This window comes from Nelumbo nucifera, chromosome 3 (assembly GCF_055504915.1).
Source record: "Nelumbo nucifera cultivar China Antique chromosome 3, China Antique-T2T, whole genome shotgun sequence".
NCBI lineage: Eukaryota > Viridiplantae > Streptophyta > Magnoliopsida > Proteales > Nelumbonaceae > Nelumbo > Nelumbo nucifera.
The window spans coordinates 50,455,225-50,480,351 of record NC_142651.1 but is presented as its reverse complement, the minus strand read 5'-3'; the positions used below and the strand labels follow the sequence as shown (position 1 = coordinate 50,480,351).

Here is a 25,127-nt window from a genome sequence, read left to right as displayed (position 1 = left end):
TGGCCACATCAGTGTCGCATCACCTCTGCGACCCAGCCTGTCTCCTCAGCCACGTCAGCACCGCATCATCTCCACGGCCCTACCCTATCTCTTCGACCACGTTAGCGCCGCACCATGTGGATAAGCGCGACCAAGACAGGAGATCATCACATGGACGGGGACAACTCTGTTGGGGATTAAGTCTTATCCTGAAGACCTCGGCGAATAACCTCATCCCGATGACCCTAGAAGCCTCATCCGATCAGGACATGGATCATCGACTATAAAAAGGTACCTCCTGCTCAAGGTAAAGGATTTAACGTTTGACTCCCATACAGTTACTTTACTCAGACCAGCATCGTTCTCTAACTGCTCGGCCCGACCGTCCACTGCTTTCTACTAACTTAAGCATCGAATTATATACTCGAGGATAACTCCTCGGGCCTCTGACCTTTTCTTGGTTTTAGATCTCATTGTGTGGTTTCATCCTTCCACCTCGGCTCCGCCCAATTGGCAAGGATTATCTGACTGTGACCTCGGTTCTTATACTACCTAGGATCGAGCAACATCAGATTGGCACCGTCTATGGGAAACACAGAAAAAGCCTTCCCTAAACCCTCTCTTTACCATGCAATCAAGAAAGATGCCGAGAAACACCTCTCAAAGATCAACGGGCCGAACCCCATCTCGAGGACCCCGTTCTCAATGCAGCCCTCTGCACCACAAAACCCAACAACCTTAGCAGCAAGCCGCAGTTGACCCTGTTTAGTTCCAAGCGATGCAAGAAAAGGTCGACAAGATCTTGGCGATGATGCAGTCGTTGGGGTCTAATGCGCCACCCACTCACACTGTCCCTCTTGCCCCAACGCGTACTACGATTGATCCTCGCCCTGAGGACCCCAAAATGCACTGGCTGGACAAAGACAGGGTACGACCTGAGCAAGAAAATCAAGAAGTTTCAAGAATATCGAGCTCCTTAGCCAGATCCCACAAATGTGACAATCGCAGCAGAACTCATCAATCTGCTAAGATTCCAGCAAAGGAAAGGCTCGGCAAGTAGACGCAGCAACCAATCTCTGTCGTCGAGTCTAGCTTTGTTAAAGATCACTCGGCGGTGCCTAAGAAGGAAAGAGCCACGCCTACTACAGTTTTGGACAACAGGGATGCAAAAATTCGGGAACTTAAGTAGCGCTTGACTGAGTTGGAGTGCAACCAGGCTTAGAGAAGTACAGCCCCTCCCGTGATCCGTCTAGTGGAGCTGAATAGTCAACCCGCCAAGGAGCCACCCTTCACCCAAGAAATTGTGGACGAGATCCCCCCGGTTGGCTAGCGAGCACCGCAGTTCGAGAGGTATGATGGGACCATGGACCCCAGTGACCATATTGCAGCCTTTGAAGCCCAATGATGTTGCATGACTCGTCTCAAGGTTTAATGTGTAAAGCTTTCGTGGCGACCCTCAAAGGAGTTGCCCTGACCTAGTATTCCTCCCTTTCCCTGTGCTCCATCTCCTCTTTGGAGCAGCTGGAGAGCCAGTTTTTGGCACAATTTACAGCAAGCCAAAAACACTAGAAGACTTTGGTAAGCCTCACATAGGTGCAACAGAGGAAGGGAGAATCCCTCAGAGACTACCTGGCAAGATTCAATACCGAGGCATTACAAGTCCTGCACTTGAACCAGTCGGTAGTTGCCACAGCCATTCAGATTGTCTGCGCCCTTCCCCATTCAACTTTTCCATCTCGAAGAATCCTCTTCCGACCATAGCCATGCTGATGAGCCATGCACAAAAGTACATCAACGTTGAAGAAGCACAAGCACTGCAAAGAGACGAGGAGGAATGACCTGATAAGAAGAGACGAGATCCCAAGGAGCGCAAGGGAGAAAAGGTGGACCGAGACAACAAGCTACATGATCGATGACCAGAGCGGAGGACGAGGGCACTGCCGCCGACCTATAGGAATTTCACACCGCTGATTGCTCCGCGGTATGAAATTCTAATGCAGATCTGTGACAACAAGTATGTCAGGTGGCCCGAGAAGATGAAGACTCAAAGCAATAAGAGGAACCGCGATAAATACTACAAGTTCCATTGAGACCACGGCTATGAAACTGACAATTGTCATGACTTGAAGCACCACCTCAAGGACCTGATCTGGCGCGACTACCTCAGAGGCTTCATTGACATAAAAGAAGATAAACCAAAGGAGGAAGAACCGCACCACAGACCCCTAGGGCGAGCTCCCTCGGCCGGAGTCATCGTTGTAATTGCAGGAGGGATGGCCACCAAAGGGGAAAGCAACTCGGGTCAAAAGGCATATACGCGGCTGCTCGAGATCGATGATTGGGAGCATAAGAGAAGGTGAGAAGACCCAATCACCTTCATAGAGGATGACCTTTGGAGGGTTCAGACCCCGCACGATGACACCCTAGTAATCACGACCGAGATCGCAAACTTTGAGGTGCGGTGCATCCTTGTAGACATGGGAAGCTTGGTTGACATATTGTTCAAGGATGCCTTTGAACAGCTTGACATCAGCAAGGATCGCCTCATCCCAGTCAACACTCCCTTGATGGGTTTCTCCGGGGAGTCACTCATGCCAAAGGGGAAGATCTCACTGCCCTTGTTGATCGGAGATGGTGAGATAACCTCTATGGCGATGGTGGATTTCATCGTCATTCGCTGCCTTTCATCCTACAATGCCATCCTCGACTGACTGACCTTGAATGCTCTACGGGCCTCTGTCTCCACATTCCATCTCGCCATGAAATTCCCAACCCCATACGGAGTGGGAGTGGCATGTGGAGACCAGAGGGCAGCACGACGATGCTACCAGACATCCTACCGAGGAAAGCAGCAAGTCGCGGAGACGTTGACAACAGAAAGCATAGATCCACGGGATGAACTGAGGACACAATGCGGCCAACTAGTCAAAGATCTCATCCAGGTGCTGCTCTCTGAGGAAGACCCCAGAAGACAGTCTAGGTCGGAACACTCATGGATGACCATCTTCAGGAAGATCTTCTGTAGATGCTAAGGGACCATGTTGACGCGTTTGCTTGGTCAATAGTGAACATGCCGGGGGTCGACCCCAAGGTCATCACCCACTGCTTGAATGCCGACCCACGCTACCGACTAATAAGGTAGAAGAAGAGGAGCTTCAGGGTAGAATGGTGGCAGGTAATCAATGAGGAGGTCCAGAAGCTGCTCGACGTCGGCTTCATCCGGGAAGTACAGTACTCGGATTGGCTGGCCAACGTGGTGATGGTGAAGAAGGCAAACAGGAAGTGAAGAATCTGCATCGACTTCACGGACCTGAACAAAGCTTGTCCCAAAGACAACTTCCCTCTGCCGAGGATTGACCAACTCGTCGATGCAACGGCGGGGCATGAACTCCTGAGTTTCATGGATGCTTTCTTAGGCTACAATCAGGTCCAAATGCATCCCGGTGATCAGGAGAAGACCGCCTTCATCACAGACAGCTGACTTTACTACTATAAGGCCATGCTATTTGGCCTCAAGAACGCCGGTGCTACTTATCAACGGCTGGTGAACGAGGTGTTCAAAGATCAGCTCGGCCGCACTGTCGAAGCGTATGTTGATGACATGCTCATGAAAGGCAAGAAGGCCGAGCACCACCTGGTTGACCTCAAGGAAGTCTTCGGCACCCTCAAACAATACAGGATGAAGTTGAACTTGACCAAATGTGCTTTCGGGATTGGCTCCGGAAATTTCCTAGGGTTCATAGTTACATAGCGAGGAATCAAAGCTAATCTAGAGAAGACCCAAGCCATCCTCAACATGTAGTCATCTTGGACCCACAAAGAAGTGTAGTGTTTCACCAGACGAGTAGCCGCCCTCAGTAGGTTCATGTTTAAGTCCGCGGACCGATGCATGCCCTTCTTTAAGGCCTTAAAGAAAGTGAAGGACTTCTAATGGACCGAGGAATGTGAATGGTCCTTCTAGCAGCTTAAGAGGTACCTAAGCTCGTCACCTCTCCTCACAAAGCTGAGCCCTGGGGATGAGTTGTTGCTCTACCTCTCGGCCGGAGATGAGGTGGTTAGCTCGGTACTGGTTAAGAGGAAGATCGGGTACAGAGGCCAATCTACTACACCGGCAAGGTTCTCAACAGTGTGGAAACCCGATATACAAACCTAGAGAAGATTGCTTTGGCCCTAGTCACCATGACAAGAAAGCTCAGGCTGTACTTCTAAGCCCACAGCGTCTATGTGCTTATTGACCAACCTCTCAAGTAAGTGTTACAGAGGCTAGAAGCATTTGGCCGCCTAGTCAAGTGGAGTGTGGAACCGAGCGAGTTCGACATCGAGTATGCACCTCAGCCAACCATCAAGGCCCAAGCCTTGACTGACTTCTTGGCAGAGTGTAGCTTCACCACTCAAGACCCAGCCCCAGCATCGTAGATATGGACCCTTCGGCCCAAATAACATGGTGTTGGATCACGCCCTCAGGTTCGAGTTCAAGGCCTCTAACAACGAAGTAGAGTATGAAGATATGATCACTGGACTCCAACTTGCCCTAGACCTCGGTTCTCGGCACGTTGAAACCTTCAGCAACTCCTAGCTAGGGGTCAACTAGATCCACGGCCAGTTCGAGACACGGACCCCCACCTTGGAGAGCTACCTACAAAAGGTGTAAGAGCTCATCCAACGGCTCGACCACTTTGTTATACAACAGATCCCCTAAGCCAAAAACATCCAAGTTAATGCACTATCAAAGCTGGCAAGCTTGCCGTAGACCAATCTTGGCTCAACGACACGGATAGACGTGTTGGCCCAACCCAACATATCACCAACGACTCTCATCGTCCTCCTGGTTCAACAAGGTCTGTCCTGGATGGATCCAATAGTACAGTATCTACAGGACAGCACACTACTAGAAGACCAAGCAGAAGCCAAGAAACTCGCACATAGGTTAACCTAGTATTGCCTTATCCAGCGACAACTCTGCCGTCGATCACACACTCTCCCCTACATAAGGTGTCTCCCCCCTTCTGAGGCCGACTACTTCCTCAGAGAGATACACAAAGGTATCTGCGGTGATCACCCCGGCGCCCAAACTTTGGCTCACAAGGCACTCCAGCAGGGTTACTATTGGCCGACCATGAAACAGGATGCATCCCAGCTCGTCAAAAGGTGTGATCGCTGCCAAAGACACTCAAATCTCCACCACCAACCAGCGGTTCCCCTAAAGCCGATCATCAGCCTGTCGCCCTTCGCGTAGTGGGGAATGGACATCCTCGGACCCTTCCCTACCGCAGTCGGGCAAAAGAGATTCCTCCTAGTCGCCGTGGACTATTTCACCAAGTGGGTGGAAGCCGAATCCCTTGCACGCATTACCGCTCATAATGCCTGAAATTTCTTCTAGCAAGGTATTGTTTGCCACTTCGGTGTTCCCTAGGTTCTCATCCCTGACAACGGCGTGCAATTCACTAACCGGAAGTTCGAAGCGCTCTGCACCGACCTGAAGATCGACCACAGGACTACACTGAAAACCAGACTTGACCAGGCTAAGGGAAGGTGGGACGAGGAGTTGTTGAGCATTCTCTGGGCATACAGGACCACTCTACGGACAACAACCAGAGAGACACCATTTAGCCTAACCTATGGGGCTGAAGCCATGATCCCTGTGGAAATAGGATCACCAACTCTTTGGACCGAATTCTATGACAAGGAGCAGAACGATGAAGACCTCCACGCAGAGCTCGACCTGGTGGAAGAAGCACGGGACCGAGCACACCTTAGAATGGTTGTGCAGCAGCAAAGGATGGCCAAATACTGTGATTCCAAAGTCCGAAGAAGGGAGTTCAAAAGCGGTGATCTTGTTCTTCGAAAGGTCATAGTACCCTCTCCAGGAGAAGGAAAGCTTGGACCGAACTAGGAAGGACCCTATAGAGTTGCCAGAGTGATCTGACCCAGTACCTACAGGCTAGAAGACCTCAACGGCAGGCCCATATAGAGGAGTTGGAATACTGGGAACCTTCAAATGTACTATCAATAAGTCAACAATCAATAAAGAGCCTTTTTTTACAAAGTGATTGTTCAACACACTGCACACACATACCACATGGCACACACCACACACACAAACTGCACGACACACACTACACAACGCACACCGCTCAATGCATGACACCCAACCGAACTCATAACGGGTGGAATGCCCGTGCACTGACTCGATTGACCTTTGAATGGCCAGAGCTGATAACGCACAGCTCGACAGTACATAGCCGGACAAACAAGCTGACTCGGCCAATCGTTGGCCAGAGCCCAAAGTGGAGAAGAACGCTCCCGCCTCCTAAGGCCAGAGGGTGATCACCAAACTCCGTGCACCCTGCTGACAAACCGTTAGATCAGAGCTAGCTGAGGAACAACTAGCTGCAAAGAGCAAAAAGCTCCCTGAGACCAAGTGTAACTGAGCATCCCCAGGGAGATGAAAGCTTGAAAAGCACTTCGGCCAGTTAAAACCAACGACGAAAGACCTTGGCTACCCTTAACCTCGGCCAGAATGAGACCGAGGCTTACAATTACTTTCAACAAAATAAAAAGAATTACAAGAGCTGGGAACCAAAAAGGCATCCTTTTCATTGATTAAAGATTCGTACATGGTTTTAGGCTCGGCATACCGGGTTATTTACATAACCATAAAAAAAGGGAAGGGAAAAGACTACATCAGCAAAAAGATAGAACACAACCAACTTGGCCTCTACCATCAATATCAAAGAGATAAAGGTTCCAATTCGAGGGCTTTTAAGTGGGTTCTATAGCTTCTAATTGTCAATTAAGAGTCGTTGGAGACTATATTGGAAAACTTGCAAAAAGAAGCTGAATTGTAAGAAGTTAATTAAATCTAGACTCTCATCTAGTCGAACAAACAAGTATCAACTAAAACACAAGAGAGAGGGAAGCTATAACAAATGCCACTTCAATTGAAAGTTATTGGAGGCGTGTTAAAGTTTATTGTCGATGAGAGTTATGGCAGCGTGGTCGGTGGCACCAAGTATCACCAAGAGGCAACAATATAGAGAGAGTGCAAACTTAAATGTTGTTGCTTGTAAGGGTGGAGAGAGTGAGATGGTTTGAAACACTAAAGATAGAGGGAGAAGGAAAAAGAGTTGGGTTGAGTGATTTTAAGAAAGGGCAATCTAGTGACAAAATTAACTTTTGTTTAGGCAATCTTGGATCGGGTTAGGCTCAGGACAGGATTGGGTTATCGAGGTCTCAATCAATCCAAGCTTAACCCAAATTTAGGTCAGTTTGTTGCCTAAAAACTCAGACTCCAACGTGGACGTAGGAAAAGCAAAGCAAAGGGAAAAACCCTAGGACTTTCTTCATCAGCCAGGAAAAATTCCTATGTTGCAGAGGCTTAACCTATGTTTACCTCTTGACCTCAATAACCACTCTCTGGTGTTGCAGATAATTTTGGAGGTCTTCTGGATTTTCAATTTAAACATTGCTGGCTTTTACAGGTGAATGATTCAGACAGTGGGAACAACCATTTGAAATAGAACCTTGATTCCTAACCACTTCAGCCCAAAAGTGTAAGGGGCTTAAGAAATTGATTCGTTTTATAAGGATATATTGTTTAGTAAAGATTTTGTTTCTATAAGACAAGAGGGATGCGGCAGCCATACTGGTTTCTGTGCTCAAGCCGTACTGGTTTCTGTGCTCAAAATCTGCAGACTTTCGGATATTCTATGGTGTTGTGGGTTGGGGTTGAGGTGGTCTTTGTTTTGAGCTTCCCTACATTAAAGCAAGCTCTCTGCCTTAAGATTTGGGCATCCTAGAAATTCATGGAAAGTGTCTTCTCATTTTTTGCAAAGTAGAACTCTACAACAGCAGACGATAGTTTTGAAGCATCTTTGTTCCAATTGATAAGATATTAAGATCTAAAAACTCAATTCGACTTATTAAAGATTTTTCATAATTTCTCTTTCCACTCAAGCTTCTTGGTAAGATTTATATTCTTGTTCTTGCCCCTACCGAAGAAGAAGAAGAAGAAGGGGTTTCTCTACAATCATTTTCCTTTGTTTGGAAATGGGTGGATAAATTGTATTTTTTTTCGTTTTTACTTTTACTTTTATATTTAAAAATAAGAAAATAGGAATCAAGAGAAGACACCACCATGCCATTAAATAACTTCGCACATGTGAAAATTTGAATTTGTGTTGGCTGATGTGTAAAATCTTGAATGGAAGAGCACCCCCGCACACACCAATGTGAGTGTAGGAGATTCGGGCTCATTTGGGAGGGATTTTGGGAGTTCACATCTGCACCCCACAAGAGGGCGCCCCACAACGTCCCACAGCACATCCCCACTGTGTATTGAGAACATCTCCCGATGATGACATCATCATTTCTGGTACTATCATTGGGAGATGTTCCCAATACATGGCGGGGATGTGCTGTGGGATGTTGTGGGGCGCAGATCTGAACTCGGCTTTTGGCATCGCAAGGTAGGCTCCACACTAATAACAGTGAAGTCATGTTTGGTGAAAAACCTGAAAAGCGAAAAATACACTTACATGAGCTGAGAATCCAATTTCCAATGAAGCTATTTTTGGTAGCTTCTCCAAAGTGGCTCAATCAACACAACACAACTGTATCAATGCTAAAGCCCTCCTAAACGGCCCTTTAGAAACAGGAAGGAGTGGAGGTGAGGGGACTGTCTCATGTTCACACATGTGGTTATTTATTTTTAAATCAAATTATTAAAGATATAAAAATCAAAGCCTTCATGAGTCTTAATTGTCTTTGACAAAATCCATCATTTCTTTCTCTAATAAGATCATTCTTAAATCTCTCTCTCTCTCTCTCTCTCCAATTTTCAGTGTTTGTAGTTTCTCCCCTCCCCCATTAAATTCCTCCATTTCCATTAAATCTCTTAACCCCTTTTGGTTTTCTTTAATAAAGTAGGGGTGTAAATTAGATGGATTGGATTAGGTTAAGGGACAACTCAAGACCAACCCTAAATAATAGACCTTAGCTTAAACCAAAACTAATATCAAAATCTAAATTTGCCAACTCAAACCTAACTAAATTTCTAGTTTGTAAATATAGACTGCACACTGTATTCATGTGGCAGTCTGTACTCACATGCTCAAAGTTGCATTCCTATTGTTGGATCCTTCTCTTAGGTAACCAGCAGATTTGGAATGCTATCCCTTTTTGCTTGATGTAAATTCATAACAAACAAAGACCAGATGGTGATTGATGCATGCTATAGAGGCTGCTTGCTTTACATATATAAAAACAACCAAAAAGCTATAGCTCAGATTGGGAAGAGTACAAATACAAATATGCACAATGCACAACCTTGTATTTTGTATTCCTAAACCCTGTATTTGCACTGTACATGTTTACATTTGTTCTCTTCACAAACTAAGCCTAGAAGAAGTGATCTGTTGCAAGTTGAAGGGATTAGAACTTAGAAGAGCTAGGGGCAAACTGAAAAGCACATAGGTTGAAATGGTAAGAAATGATTTAAGTACTCACAATTTGACAATCGACATGGACTTGGACAGAACAGAATGGTGAAACAGGATTCATGTAACTAACCCCATATAGTTAAGACAGCTTAGATGATGATGAAGAAAATAAAAGAAAAAATTTCCATGCTTACTGAGGCTACTTTGCACCGTTGCCATTGCTTCTACTAGTGTTGTTGTTGGAGTTGGGGCTGGCAGGCTGGATTGTAGTCAATCTTTCTAATTGCTCTTCCAGGAAGCTGACCCTCTTCTTTGCTGCCTCGAGTTCCCTTCTTAGCCAGTTGCAGTGTTCTTCATGACTGGCACCAAACCCAATTCCCTCTATACGAATTCTATCCACCACAGCCGTAACCATATCCCTTTCCTCATCCAAACTTTGTTGAAGGAATTCCAGTCCACTAACTAAGGTAGGCCAATTCAACTTTGTTGGTCCTTCATGTAGACATGCTGGATTAAAACTTCCATTGATTTCCATTTGTTGGATGTTCAATTGTTTACCTAAATCACCATAGATAGGTTCAGCTTTACCTTGTTGAATTCCATGGTTGATTACTTTGCCTTCATGTTTACCAGAGTCAAGATTAATATTGCTTGATGTGGTCAAAATGGTCTCATTGATCTCTTTGTTATCTGCAACTGTAACCTCACTCTGTTTGGCATGTTCATCGTCAGTTTCATCCTTAATCTGAGTTGAAGGTGTTGGAGATAGATCATGTTCATTGATGATTAGTTTTCCACCAAACTGTACTCGCTTGACAATAGAGTCTTCATTTGCAGTTTGAGACTGAGAGGAACTTTCTTCTTTCTCAGTGGGGAAAATAGGATCAAACTCTAAGACTTCCTCATTGAAGTTCCACCCACTTATCCTCCTATGCTTGGATTCTTCAGTATACTCTTCATGGTGGGTTTCCTCAAAGTAGATGATTGGTGGAGGATGATCTTGTTTAATTTTCTTATACCTCTCCTCAACTGTTGGCAATCCTTGCAACAGGTTCTTGATGAGGAAGTCTGAGCTCTTGCAGTTCTTGAAGAATGGATGTTTCAACAATTTTTCTGCAGTGGGTCTCTTGGATGGATCTTGGTTCAGACAAGCCTTGATCATCTCCTTGAAATTCTTTGAGAACTTTTTATTTTTATCTGTCTCGTAGCTCTTGTTCTTTTCATAATCCCGGAATCGGTTGGTGAATCTCATCATCAGAGACTTCCAAGGTGGAAGATGAGACAAAGGAGGTCGACCGTGTCCAAGCTCTAAAGCAGTAATCCCAAATGACCAAATATCAGCCTTGAAACTGTACCCATTATGTGAATGTATCACTTCTGGTGCCATCCAATAAGGAGTACCTGCCACATCGTTGAATTTTAAAGAAGATGGCAATGAGCAAGATGGACTAGGTTCATAGATTGAAGCAGAGACACCAAAGTCACCGAGCTTAACTGAACCATCTGAATCAACAAGGATGTTACCAGCTTTGATATCTCGATGGAGCTGGCCTTGTCCATGGAGATACATGAGAGCATTAAGGGTTTCTCTTAGAACAATAGCTATGCAAGGCTCAGGCAAACCATCAGGAAAAGATGTAGACATGAGAGATTGAAGAGACCCACCAGACATGAAGGGCATCACCACCCATAGACGACGATCAACTGTGAATGAACAATGGGCTCCTAGGATGTTTGGGTGAGAGAGTAGGGACATAGTTTTGGCTTCCCTTCTTATATCATCAAAGTCGGCCTTGGATCGATCAAGATCAATTGCCTTGATTGCCACAGTGGATGAGTTCATGGGCAGACAGGAAGCTTTGTAGACAATTGCACTTACCCCATCTCCAATCACTGCAAATATTTTGTAGGAGCTCGGGTTGAGAGGGTATTGAGTCTGCTGTCGAGGTTCCATGTTGTCTTGAGCCATGGATGCGTGGGTTCTAAACTTAGTTTCTCTCTTCAGAATACAAATGGATTGTTGGGACGGGTTTCACTGAGAAATTTGGAGCTTTAAATGAAGAAGAAGGACAGATTGGGAATGTTAATTTCTAGTCACTTTTCTTGTGAAGGACTGAGAAAGAAGAGCCATGAATATGTGAATGTGATAGGCCGTTAAAGGCATACAGTTGTATCTCTAAAGGTGAGCTCGTGAAGGTGAGCTGCTCTGCTCTTTTAAGTTTTATGGCGAAAGAGAGCCAAAGATGGTCTTACTTGTTACAGGCTTTTAAAGCCGTCTCTCTCAAGTATGGAAGTTTCAGCTTACAGTTGACAAAGATGGTCTTAGGCTGAGGCTGTGAACTACTCTCCTCTAGTGACAGGTAGCGGACTTGAGCCGTTATTACAGTTAAGTGCTCAGCTTAACTGTTGGACTGAATGAATGATTTATTGATTAAAAGACGAAGGAGTGGAGCACTCAGATTGAGCCCAACCACATGGCTGTTATATCAAACGGCCACCAAGTAATCGCTCCACCGTAAAAACTAAAAAAGTGCTGGAATCAGTCGACATCTCTCTTTAAGCTAAAGACTGAGGAAGGGGAGGGGGAAATCTCGTGAGCTCAGTAAAGGACTTCTTCACGTTCACATGTGCTTTATGTACAACGGATAGCCTAAAGTCCATCTTCTAGGACTGTGATCTGTAGGAGTCCAATCTGAGACGGTGTAGATGGACCAAACCTGCCTGAGTATTAATTTTACGCCTTGGCCATTAACCAGAGAGAGAGAGAGAGAGATGCGTTTGGAATCTTTGGATTACAGGTTACAGACTCTGGATGCACAAATATTAATGGATAGGGTTGCAAGTGCAAGTCGGGTAGGCGGGCTGGGCCATGTTTAAGGTCTATGTAGGCCCAATCCTAAAAAATTGGGTCTAAGGCCCAAGCCCAGACTGAGCCCAAGATCAAGACCCAATTTGTTCAACCCAGGTCTGGTCTGCAATGAAATTTGACAAACATGTGTGTATGTATGTTTTTATGTATGCAATCTATGTATGTGAAAACCCAAAGTTCTGGACCCAGGCCCAGCCCAAGTAAAATTGCAGGTTGGGCTAGTCCAGGCTTGGGTTCGGCCCGCCCAAGTTGCACCCTACGAATAGAAGCAGATTCTGCGATGAAATTAACCCAAAACTTCGTCAAAATGGGGTGCAAAATCTCACTCCCCACCTCTCCTGAGCCTCCATTTCCATCCTATTCCAAACAAAGTACTATTCTTCAACGTAGAAAAAACAGAACAATACTATTTCTCCAATTAACCAAGAAATATAAAAGAATTTTCTTCTGTGAGTTCTAAGTTCTGATCAGAGCATCTATCCCTATCGATGTTTCAACAAGAAAACCTACCGAAAGGAAGAATAGAAATTATGTTTTCTGCAATAAGGACTTGTGTTGCAGTTCAGAACTCATTGGTCGACCCAAAACTTGTTTTCACTCAACTCAACTACTCAATTAGAATTTAATAATACTCTTTAATTTTCTGAGTTGACTTTTACCATTCAGGCACTCATTGACTCGTTTGAGTGAACTTGATATGTATCTTCATGTGGGATGTCTCTTAGCTACAGAGCTTCTAGCCCAAGCCTGAATAGAAAGCCTAAAAAGATACTACCAATGACAGTATAGCCACATGAGAAATGCAATGGTTTAATTAATCATTTAGATGTGACCACATCCAAAAGATGTACTTCACAGCACCATCGGTACCTGCAAATTCCTGGAATAGAGTCAAAGCATTTAAACCAATGTAACCGTGCATCCACAATATTAAGCCCTAATAATTATTAACAGTGGATATGACTTTAAATAGAATGGATTGGCGAGTCGATCCCATATAGTTGGGATAAGGCATGGATGATGATGATGAACCATACATCCACAAAACCACTCTAACCCAATAGCTTTTGCAGACATTAGAACTTGGCAGGCCTTGTGGTACCATGGAGAAGCACAATCCAATCAAATAGGTCTGTGATGATTGGTGAAACATTACAACCATGTCATTGTTTTGTAACATAAACAGAGTGAGGACAACTATGCAATTTCAATTTCCAGTTTTAATCCAATTACATATAGCAAAAACTTCAAGCACAGAAAGTATGATATTAGCATCAAGATTGGAGAGGATGTATACAATGCCATCTAGGTCCATAGCAATGGCTGAAATAAATGAAAAATGAAAGGGGAAAAATAATGGAAAATACTATTTAATTTTTCTTGGAAGGTAAAAAAGTACTATTTATGCATAATAATTCATCCATTCAGGCAAGTTGTAAGAATCAAATGCAAAGACAGAATTTCCATTGAAAGGTGAATACACAACCTTTATCTGAGGATAATCAAGATGATGTGTTAAAGACATTTTCAAACAGAGATGTAAATTGTAATGGATGGAAAAATATATATATATCATTGAACAGAAACTACAACCAGAAATATGCCAAAAAAAGGGAGCTAATAAGCTATGTTCTAACATGGAATTAAAAATCTGACGAAACAAATATGGAATTTAAAAGATTATTCAGACAAGTAAATCTAGCCCTACCACTCTGGAGATATGTAGGATCAGCACACAGGTTACAGATCAGAAGTGGAAGCACAATAACATTAAATTGAAGAAGAACAAGAAACTTTGTCATAAGAAGGTTCTATCCTTTATCTGATTTTTCTATATATTAGAGGATAGAGAATAACACTAAGATGATTCTTATTGACTAAGGCCTTAGAATTTACCATTATACTAAAGATCCAGAGACAAGTGGTACACTTGAAGAATGCCTCTCACACTCTAAAACAAGGATGAAACCTTTCTAAAACAGTATTACCTAATTTTGCAGCCAAAAAAAATCTGTGCATTTCTTTGCTAATTTAACCCACAATATTGGTATGTAGGATAATATAAGTTTATGGCAATTTTGGAAGCATAAAAGCAAAAGTATTTTAGAATTTAAGACAATAGGTTACGATAATTATTCATAGATCTTGGATTTGCTCAAACAAATAAATACATAGGAGCCATTAGACCTGCATATGCTAGCAGTTGTAAAGAGTGACTAATGCATGAGTGTAAAAATGTTTTAAGGACAGAAACAGGTGCCACATCAATCTCAAAGTTCTGTTTCATGACTGTAAAGATTGAAAAACCTCATCTACAAAATGGAAAACATTTTGCACCAGATTCTTTAGTTAATAGGTCTGGTTTTGTAGAAATAGGATGATATCTGGACCTTGAACCCACCAAAGGAACTAATTTTAAATAGGATCTAATGGGTTTAACACGACCCAGAATTACTGAGCTAGTTTCTGTAAATATCTTGATCATGGTCATGCTGTTGGCCTCTTGTAGATTTCATTCAGTTAATAATAGACATTCTTATTATTACATCTTAAACCTCTACCTGATACTTCCTGAACCTGTTCAGTATATGACTGAATATACCAACTTATTGTATCCATACCATTTTTTGTTCTTTCCATCACATGGTCTTATACATGCTTTTCTTCTTTAATTGAACTATGACTATTTGTTCTGTTAAACAAGTGGTGCTGAAGCCTTCAACCTCTTGGGGTACAAACATGAATCAATTCAGGTAGATGTGTGATCCATGGATGACAACTTCAAGATTAAGAGGGTCAAATGGTGTCCAATGGGAATATGCAATCACTTTTCCACAAAACAGAATTTGGAACAAGATACATCATGGCTCCCAAAAGAAATCCAACTTGGAGAGAAGACCACTCATAAAAATTAGTCCTTAGCAGTTAAAAATTCAAATAAAATACACATACAATGACACATGGATCCCAGAAAACAACAAATGTTTTGATACTGAATTATCTACTCCTTATGTGGAGACTTACTCTCAACAAGCAATATTTGCAGTAGAGGCTAACAGAGTTTGTGGGTTACATTTTCCATTCATTTTCCTGTTAGAGATTTAAACATCTTATCCTAAAACGAATTTAGATTACTTTTTTATCGTTAATAGATATTATTTACAAAGCACTTGGATTGAACTTTCAGAATCTTAAGATGAGGATGAAAAACAGAATCAAATAAAACTTTAAGATGACATATATCTAAAATCAACCAATACTAAAAGGGCTTTTACAAAACCAAAGGACAAAAGAAAAAATGGAGATGTTAAGCATTATTTATAAGCTAGGAAAAGCAAGATCTTAACAATTGCGACAATTTCACACACCAGAACCTGATCTATTCAAGACAAACAGAGATCAACTACCAATCATGATTGCCACCAAATATATCCAAATTGCATTTGGATCTTAAAACAACCAAAAATCAGTCATAGGTAAAACTTACTGAGATCCTACAATAGTAAATTCCAACTTAGGGATGATAGAGTAAAAAGACAGGGAACCACCAAAGAAACTGAAAAACCCGACTTGACATAGGAATTAAGTTTATGCAGATGAAGCTCTATGGTTGAATTTTTACCAATAAATAATTTATCAAAAAGTATTTACCAATAAATAAAAATCTGTGGTTGAAAGGAATCACTGCTGAAACTGAAAGTCTACTTACCATAAAAATAAAGGTCTTCAAGATGAAGTTCTTACTGTCAAGGCTGAAATGACAACTAGATAAGAATGAAGTTATGAAGCCAAGCTTGTTCACAAGAAAGTATGGTTATCCGATTCTGTGAGAATGGTTGAACCTACCATGAAGAAGAAGAGAGAATAACTTAAATCCTTTATTTTCCATTTCTCTTTTCTTTTTCTTTTTTTTTTTTGGGGGGGGGGCGATGGAATAACTGCCTGGTTCCTAATATATATTTCCTAACTTGGATTATTTCTTATTTTAGAACCATACAATCACAATAGAGGCTTACAAGCCTCAAAGCCTTTATTTTGGTAATGTACAGACCTCAAAACTGTCTACTCCTGAAATGATTGCAACTTGTAAACCTTCGAGAAAGCAGAAATTTGGGATAACCTTTGAAATATGGTAGGTGGAGTACTTGGTTCAAACTTGCTAGACAAAGGGAAGATAATCTAGCACTGCTTAAGATGCCAGGTTTGATGCAGTGAAAAGAATAAAGATGCCAAGTCTGAGGTTTTAAGGTTATCATGTCCCTTTGCAATCATTTTCTTTTTCAGGGAAATAGATACAAGCTACATGACTAGAAAAAGTGATGATCATCAAAGAAAGTGATGAGGGGTGAATTGGCCCGACCTAATAAGTAAGGACACATGGATGTGGCCTGCCACCTAGGTGAAAAATCAGCATGTAGTGCCACATCAGCAGATTACAGGACCTCGGGTGCTCGGTCACTTCTGGTTCGGAGCACCTCGGTACCCACGTACGCCGAGGTGCCATATAACCGAACCTAAAAGCTCCCCAGTTGTTTCCGAACTTCTCGGGATTATGCCACGTAACTGTAGGCCTTATCCTCACCCTACCCGAATCGGAGGGAAACGGTGAGCCTTATTAATTGATACACTACCCTCCTTCCAAAGCGGAAAGGATCCCTATGTCGTGGGCCGAGGATTCCGGGAACATTTCGTGAGACCCACAGCAGCCCAGCTATATAAGGGCATCAAGACCCAAGACTCAGATACGCGTGATTACCTGCTCACTAGCTTACTTGCATTCAAGCTTTCAGCTCGCAACCAGAATACAATACTAACTTAAGCTTCGGACGACCTCGCCGGGTTAGCCACCCCGGGTTCTCTGATCCTTTGTTTTGCAGCTTGGTCCAGCTCGCTACGCGACTAGGGTCCAGGTAATCTTCCAATTAGGAGCTTCCAGATCGCGTACCATCAATTGGCGTCGTCTATGGGAAACTGATCAAAAGGTCAACCTTACACCTCATCCATCACCTTACTCTCTCAATGGCATCTTCAAGCAACATCGGCAAGAGCATCGACATGAGCGTCACTGGGGGGCAGGACCACCCAGCATCACTCCCCCAAGGCCCTTCAATGACTATTGGGCAGTTCACCATCCCCCTCACTGCCTTAGGGGTCCCCACTGTGTCGATGCAACAGACAAGTCAGCAGATAAACGTCCCGCTGCCCTAGGTAAACACCACTTTCTCAGAACCCTCGGTGATTCCTCCTGGGGTAAGGCATCACCAGTTCGATGATTTAGTTCAAAGTTCCAGAACCATGCAGATTCAGATGCAACAAATGCATCAGTTCCAACAACTTCAGCAATACTTTTTGTACTAGCAATACCAACAGCAACTTCCACCACTGCAGTCGAACCAGCAACCAGGTCAGTACCAGAATTAGACACAAAACCAGCAACCTCATCAGAGTGTTCACCGATCTTCTCGTTGGGGTGAGGGAAATTCATAGGTTCCGATCCCTCCTAGGGGCCGAACCCCACCTCGGGGTAGGATCGACGACCAACACACTACCCCGGTTTCTCAAAGGGGGAACTTGAAAGATAAGCCCAGGAGCAACCAACAGACTACACCGAGGAGTGAGCTGCCCCGATGGAGGAGATAGTCCATATACCGGTTTCCGAAATCGAGCTGACCAAGACACTCCAGATTGGTGCTCTGATAAACGAACCGCACTAAACACAACTAGTAAGTTTTTTACATAATAATTTAGATGTTTTTGCTTGGTCCACGCCAGAAATACCCAGCCTAGTGTGATTACTCACAAGTTAAATGTGGGCCCTTTAGTCAGGCCAATTAGACAAAGAAAATGCAACCTCACCCCAGAGCGGTGGAGGGTAGTCGATGAAGAAGTTGGGGAACTTCTCGCCGCAGACTTCGTTAGGGAGGTCCATTACCCGACCTGGGTGGCCAACCCTGTGATGGTGAAGAAAGCCAACGGAAAGTGGCGCATGTGCGTCAACTACACCGACCTGAACAGAGCCTACCCGAAGGACTACTTCCCCCTTCCCAGAATAGACCGCCTGGTAGACGCGACCTTGAGGCACGAGTTGCTAAGCTTTATTGGACACCCACTCCGGCTACAACCAGATTAGGATGGACATAGCCGACCAGGACAAGACCGCTTTTGTAACTGAACTAGGGCTGTACTATTACAAAGTCATGCCCTTTGGTTTAAAAAACGTTGGAGCAACTTGTAAACAAATTTTTTGAACCATTGATTGGTAATAAAATTGAATGTTATGTTGACGACATGGTCGTGAAGACCCAGTATTCAAACTCCTTAATTGACGATTTAAATTTTGTTTTTCAAATCTTGAGAAAATTCAACATAAAGCTCAACCCGAACAAGTGTGTCTTCAGGGTCACGTCGGGCAAATTCCTCGGTTACATAGTGAACCGACGTGGCATTGAAGCCAACCCAGATAAAATCAAGGCCGTATTAGATATGGGACCGCCCCAGAAAATAAAGAAGGTTCAAAGACTAACAGGCCGGGTGGCCGCCCTAAACCAGTTTATGTCTAAATCGGTGGGTCGGTGCCTACCTTTCTTTAAAGCAATGAAAAAGAATGAAGATTTCGTATGGACTGAGGAGTGCCAGCTCGCGTTTGATGAGTTGAAAAAGTACCTAAGTACCGCACCGGTTTTGACTCAACCTGAGGAAGGTGACGAACTGAAGCTGTACCTCTCTGTGAGTGACGGGGTGGTCAGTTTGGTATTAATCAGAGAAGTAAACCGGGTCCAATGGCCTGTCTACTACGTAAGCAAAGTGTTGCAGGATGCGAAGACTAGGTATCCCGACATCGAAAAGTTAGCATACGCGCTAGTGGTAGCAACTTGGAAACTACGTCCGTACTTCCAAGCCCATACAATTGTTGTCCTCACCAACAAACATCTAAGGCATATCTTGCTTAAGCCTGAAGTGTCGGGTAGATTGACAAAGTGGCCCATCGAGTTGAGCGAATACGACATCCGGTTTGAGCCATGCCCAGCGATCAAAGCCCAAGTCTTGGTGGACTTCGTAGCATAATGCACATTCAGCACGCCATCCCCTGGGTTGACTGAGCCTGCTAACGTGTCGGAGGCATCAACTAGGATGGCACCGGTCCCGATCAGGGTAGGATCGACATGGGACGAAGAGCCCTGGATCCTCCACGTAGACGGCGTCTAACTAACGAGGAAGTGGTGCTGGACTGATACTGTACGACCCGAGCGAGGTGAAGTTGGAATATGCTCTCTGGTTCGGATTTCAGGCGTCGAACAATGAAGCAGAGTACGAGGCATTGATTGTCGGGCTAAGTCTAGTGAAAGAAATGGGTGTAAAACACCTCGTCGCGTGCAACGATTCTCAGCTGATAGTAAACCAAGTCAATGGTGACTATGAAGCTCGTGATTCAACCATGGCAGCTTACCTTGCCATGGTCAGGGAAATCCTACCATGCTTCCATTCATGGTTCATTAGGCAGATACCGAGGTCCTGCGATCTGCTGGCGTGGCACTACATGCTGATTTGTCGGTCTCCATACAATCCTTGGCAGTAGCGTCTCTATCTCCCTCCTCCGTTGTCTCATCACCGAGGAGATCGTCGTCACTCTCCTCCTCGGAGTCCGGGTCCTTAGCAGCCTCCCCGGCCATCTCCTTGTTGATTCTGGATGTAGTGATAGCACTGAGGTCAAGCTTGGGGAACTCACGCCGTGTCAGCCACCTACTAAGCTTAAAGCCCTTGCGATAGGCCGTTGTGTTGGTCTCGATCATTAATTTGTGATGCTCCTCCGAAGACTTATACTCCTCGACGGCCTGAACCTTAGCGTCCTTGATCACGTTGTCGAAGATCTCCGTGCGCTCCTTCATGAGCTCCTCGAGGTTCTCCTTCTCCCTCTGGAGGGCCTCCCTTTCCCCCTTGAGCTTCTTCTTCTCCTCCCTCAGTAGCACGATTAGCTCCTTTTGAGCTCGCACATCCTTCTCCAGCTTATGAATCTTGCCACAAGCTAAGTCCAGTTCACGCTAAATACTCCTAGAGGTTTCTTCAGCCTAGAGGGCCCGCTTCAGCTACACCTCGGATTGGCAAGCTAGACTGTGAATTGCGGAGTTCACCTACCAAGGAAGAAATAAAATCTAAGTACCAAGAAAGAGCAATAGAGAGTACAGTCTAAGGATCAGATACGTACCATCATACAGTGAGTTGCCGCTCTGGCCCTGAGCTGAGCCACCAGTAGATCGGCCCATTGCATGACCTCCTCGGCAAGGACCGCATCCTTACTCTTGAGGCCAAACTTCGTAGTCAAAATGCTCTGAGCTGCCCGGGAGGAGTCATCCCTCGAAGGGGTGGCCACTTGAGTGGACTGGGGCTCGGACATTAGAGTCTCCTTAGGTAGGTGAGGTGGAAAAGCCCTACCTTGGTCTTCCTCGACCAAGTCAATAACGGGAGGATTCTCAGGGGCAGCGGTGTCGACATTGGATGTGGTGGCAACCTCAAGGGGACGGGCCTTCTTGGAGGCCTTCCTCTTCTTCCCCCTCTTCATGCTTCTGAAGAGCTCGGCAGCAAAGATATCAACCATTGCTCCTACAAAAGGTAACGATCAGATTAGTCGCAAGATTAAGACAAGCTGCGAAAAAGAAAACAAGTGCATGCACCAAGATGGTGACCTACTAGGAGGACTTAGCCCGGCTTGTACGAGCTTCTCTTCGGACACGAAGTTTTCGAACTTCAACCCGAGCTTCGCCCAAGATCAGACTTCCTCCTGTGTCTCTTTGTCTAACCTGATGTCGGGGTCCTAAATGGTAGGCCTTCAATAAGTTAGAAATGGCCACCCCGCAGTATTACAAACTACGAAGTAGTGCTTCTTCTAGGCCGGGACTTTGTTGGGAAGGTCGTGCAAAATTTTGTAGCCAAGACGAGGAGACATGTAGTAACTTTGCCTATGCTCCGAGAGGACACAGGCGTAGTTCTTTTTGATGGAGCAGATCGAAGAAAAAATGTTGAGGGTCAAAGGCCGGTTATAATCGTGGAAAAGGGAGATGGTACCTACAATGTTGTGGATCGAGTTGGGGTGGAGTTGGTCTATGGCGATGTCAAAAAATTTGACGACCTTGATGATAAAAGGGTGAAGTGGGAAACGCAGCCCAGCTATGACTGCTCCTCGAACACCACGATCTCGTCATGACCGTGGTCCCAAGGAAACTTTCCTAAAGGGATACTGTACACAAGGTTGTTAGGCAGGTTGTACCGAGCTACTAGAGATAGGAGTCTGTCAACCGTCATTATGGAAGGACCAAAGCTGTCTAGTCCTCGAGCCCGACGCAAAGTGGAGGCCCCCTTGCCAGAAGCCTCGCTCTCCTGCCGAGGTGAGTCTGCCTTGGACGGGTTGGTGTCCGAACCCCGCACTAAGGCATTCACCTCAACAGGGTGAGACTCTGACAGCTCCCATGAAAACCGGCTGCACACCACCCGAGATCGAAATCGATTGAGTGCACGATTTGACGTCCGTAGAGTTTATAAATAGTGTGGCATCCGCGCGTACCCAGTACGCGATCTAGGGTATTCCCTGGTAGAGCCAAACGAGTCACGAAGGTCCAACCGAAGAGCCGCCCTCCAAACCAGCTAGAAGTCATGCCAAATCCACCTGGGCTCACCATGAACTCCCCACACCGGGTCAGGACCCTAGGCACGGGGAGTGGGGGGCAATTGATGAGGGGTGATTTGGCCCGACCTAATAAGTAAAGGACACGTGGATGTGGCCTGCCAGCTAGACGGCAAATCAACATGTAGTGCCACATCAGCAGATCGCAGGACCTTAGGTGTTCGGTCACTTCAGGGTCGGAGCACCTCGGTACCCACATACGCTATGGTGCCATATAACCGAACCTAAAAGCTCGCCAGTTGTTTCCGAACTTCTCGGGATTATGCCGCGTAATTGTAGGCCTTTTCCTCACCTCGCCCAAATCGAAGGGAAACGGTGAGCCTTATTATTTGATATGTTACCCTCCTTCCAAAGCGGAACGGATCCCTACGTCACGGGCTGAGGATTTCGGGAACGTTTCGTGAGACCCATGGCAGCCCAGTTATATAAGGGCATCAACCCCCAAGACTCAGGTACGCGCGATTACCTGCTCACTAGCTTACTTGCATTCAAGCTTTTAGTTCGCAACCAGAGTACAATACTAACTTAAGCATTGGAGCGACCTGTCGGGTTAGCCACCTTGGGTTGTCTAATCCTTTGTTTTGCAGCTTGGTCCAACTCGCTACGCGACTAAGGTCCAGGTAATCTTCTAGCTAGGAGCTTCCAAATTGCATACCATCAGAAAGAGAGAACAGTATTTCACTCCTTTCCTCTAGTTTCTTGTTTCTAAGATTTCTTTCCATACTTACCTTTGATGAGTAGAATATTAACATAACAAACCTAAGTTTCCGCCAATTCTCAGTAGAGTGAAATGAGAAATCCTTAATCTAATTTGTAAATTCAAAATTAAAATGCATGGAAAAACATATATACTTGCAACTATCAAATGATAGGAGAGTAATTCTTTTATTCCTATAACATCCTTTGTAGACTTCTTTTTTTTTTTTTGCAAGAGAGAAGTAACCATAGTAGATTTCTGAGTATGGTTAGTTTACTATTATTTGCAAAACAGAATGTTTCAGAAACCGGTGGGGGAAATTTGAAGAAGAATCAATAATGGCAACAAATATCTGAAACAAGATTAGTATTTTATAAAATTTGAATCATCCTAGAACTTGTACATAGTGAGATAGATATTACTCAATACATGAGAAAATTAAATCCTATAGACAAGAAAACAATTAAAGTGTCACAAACATGACTCAACGTAGTTGTTGAGTCCCATAAAACTGCAAATTCTCAGCCATTCTCCCCAACATCCAGCTATCCTTTTCTAACATCTTATAATGTAAAAAGAAGACACACAAGAGAAAACTTCTAGTAGACTAGAATCATAAAATTAATAAACAAGAGAATAGTTTACATTCACAAGGGTGAGTCAACATACCAAGGAGAAAAATCTAATAAATCAGTTCAAGTTATCTTAAGGAATAAGAAAGCCGCCATAGAATTCAAAATTCTCAGGGACTCAAACCCTGACCATTCCACTGGTCAACAAAGCAGGTTTGCACTTCCGAATTCTGACCAAGTTAATAAGATTAAAAACAAAAATGGTAATATGTCTAAATATAATAAAGAAATGAAGAGCTATCAGGCCAAACGAGATAGGGTAAAACGACTGATGTTGCAGAGTGGTAGAGAAGGATTTCAGATGGTGAGGTGATAAGCACGGAAATCAGAATAAAAACTTGCAAACGCCGTCATGATTGACCCCTTCGGAAAACCTTTCAATTGTGGATTGTGATGGTGGGAAATGGCGTCTGACACTTGGTATTAGCATGACTTGTCACTCTAAAAGCTTCCGGATGTAGTAAGCATTGTAGGTGAGCACATTAAGTAAGCACTTAACAGTGTGCTGACATCTGGCCTAGTTAAAGCGCTTTGCATCCCAACTCCAAACGTTTTGTTCTTCCGTTAGTTATTATTTACGGAAAATTCGGAATTTGGCATCAATTATTTATTATTTTAATATTTGCATTAAAAATAAAAAATCAAAAACCAAAAATGAAAACCTATCCATTAATGCATCCGTCTCTTCATCTCTAATTTATTTATTATTTTAATATTTATGTCAGAAATAAAAAAAACAAAAAACCAAAAAGAAAAACCTGTCTCATCTCATTAATGCGCCGGTCTCTCCATCTCCAACCTTCAGTCGGGTAGGGTTCTTCTACACCTCTGCACCTTCAGCGCCATTGCAACTAATTAGTTAGGGCAGCAGTTCTTCAAGTTCTTATCTGCGATTTCATCTCAAAAGATCCATTCATTCAACCTCAAGAAACTCACTCATCCAACCTCTTACCATCGTCTTGTTCATTCGCGGGTTCTGAACTTCTTCCACCTCTGCACCTTCAACGATTGCAACTGGTTGGTTGAGGCAGCAGTTCTTAAAGCCCTCACTTGTGATTTCATCTAAAGAAACCCATCCAACAAATCTCAGGTGACTATAGTCTATCATCGCTATATATGCTTTACGGTTTCAGTTTATCTCCCACTTCCATTTCTTAGGGATTTGCATAAACAACATGGAACTGATTCATCCGGACTCCTTTTAGGGACTGATTCATCTCCGACTTCAATGGAGTTTCTACTGGAGCATTTGCTGTACCTGTCTTGGCTGTTGCCGCTCATGCATATTTGATTGTTCTCAGATGCATCCGCCACCGATACCCACAACCCCATTTTCCCCATGGAAGCTTTGGGTGGCCAATTCTCGGCGAAACCTTGGTTATCCAACGCTTAAACCGGTCTGGGGATCCACTCGCTTTCGTAAGGCAGAGGAGGCAGAGGTACAACAGAGACATTCAAAACATCACTTCTCGGAGAGAAAACGGTGGTTTTGTGTGAAGGGAAGAGAGATCCATCGTATGGACGCCCAAATCTCGCGGAATAAAGGGGCGAAATTCAAAAATTTTTCTCTCCCTTTCAACTGGGAATTGCATTCCATATTTAGAAAATCGTATTTTCAATGATCAATCTTGAACCATAAACTGAACCAGATCTGAACCAAAAGGAGTAGGAGAGGATTATACCTGATACGGAGAAATAATATCTCCCAACGAAGGTGTTCATGCCCAAGGAATGATCCAAAGACTGCTCCCGCTGAATATGGCGCAGTGTAGATGGAGCATAATCAACAGTGTTCTTCTCCAAAAACTCTGTCCTTCGCAAGAAACAACAGCTT

At 44.1% G+C, this 25,127-nt stretch overlaps 1 protein-coding gene and 1 pseudogene across 1 annotated transcript; one reads left to right on the top strand and one right to left on the bottom strand.

The window, feature by feature from the left end:
* Positions 1–3,478: 3,478 nt before the first annotated feature.
* On the top strand, positions 3,479–7,499 carry LOC148801211 (uncharacterized). Its single transcript, XM_088900340.1, has 3 exons — positions 3,479–3,616; positions 5,393–5,827; positions 7,461–7,499. The coding sequence occupies exons 1-3, from the start codon at positions 3,479–3,481 to the stop codon at positions 7,497–7,499; spliced, it is 612 nt and encodes a 203-aa protein (XP_088756466.1).
* Positions 7,500–9,177: 1,678 nt separating this feature from the next.
* On the bottom strand, positions 9,178–15,502 carry LOC104600821 (serine/threonine-protein kinase BLUS1 pseudogene; annotated as a pseudogene).
* Between the last annotated feature and the right edge of the window lie 9,625 nt (positions 15,503–25,127).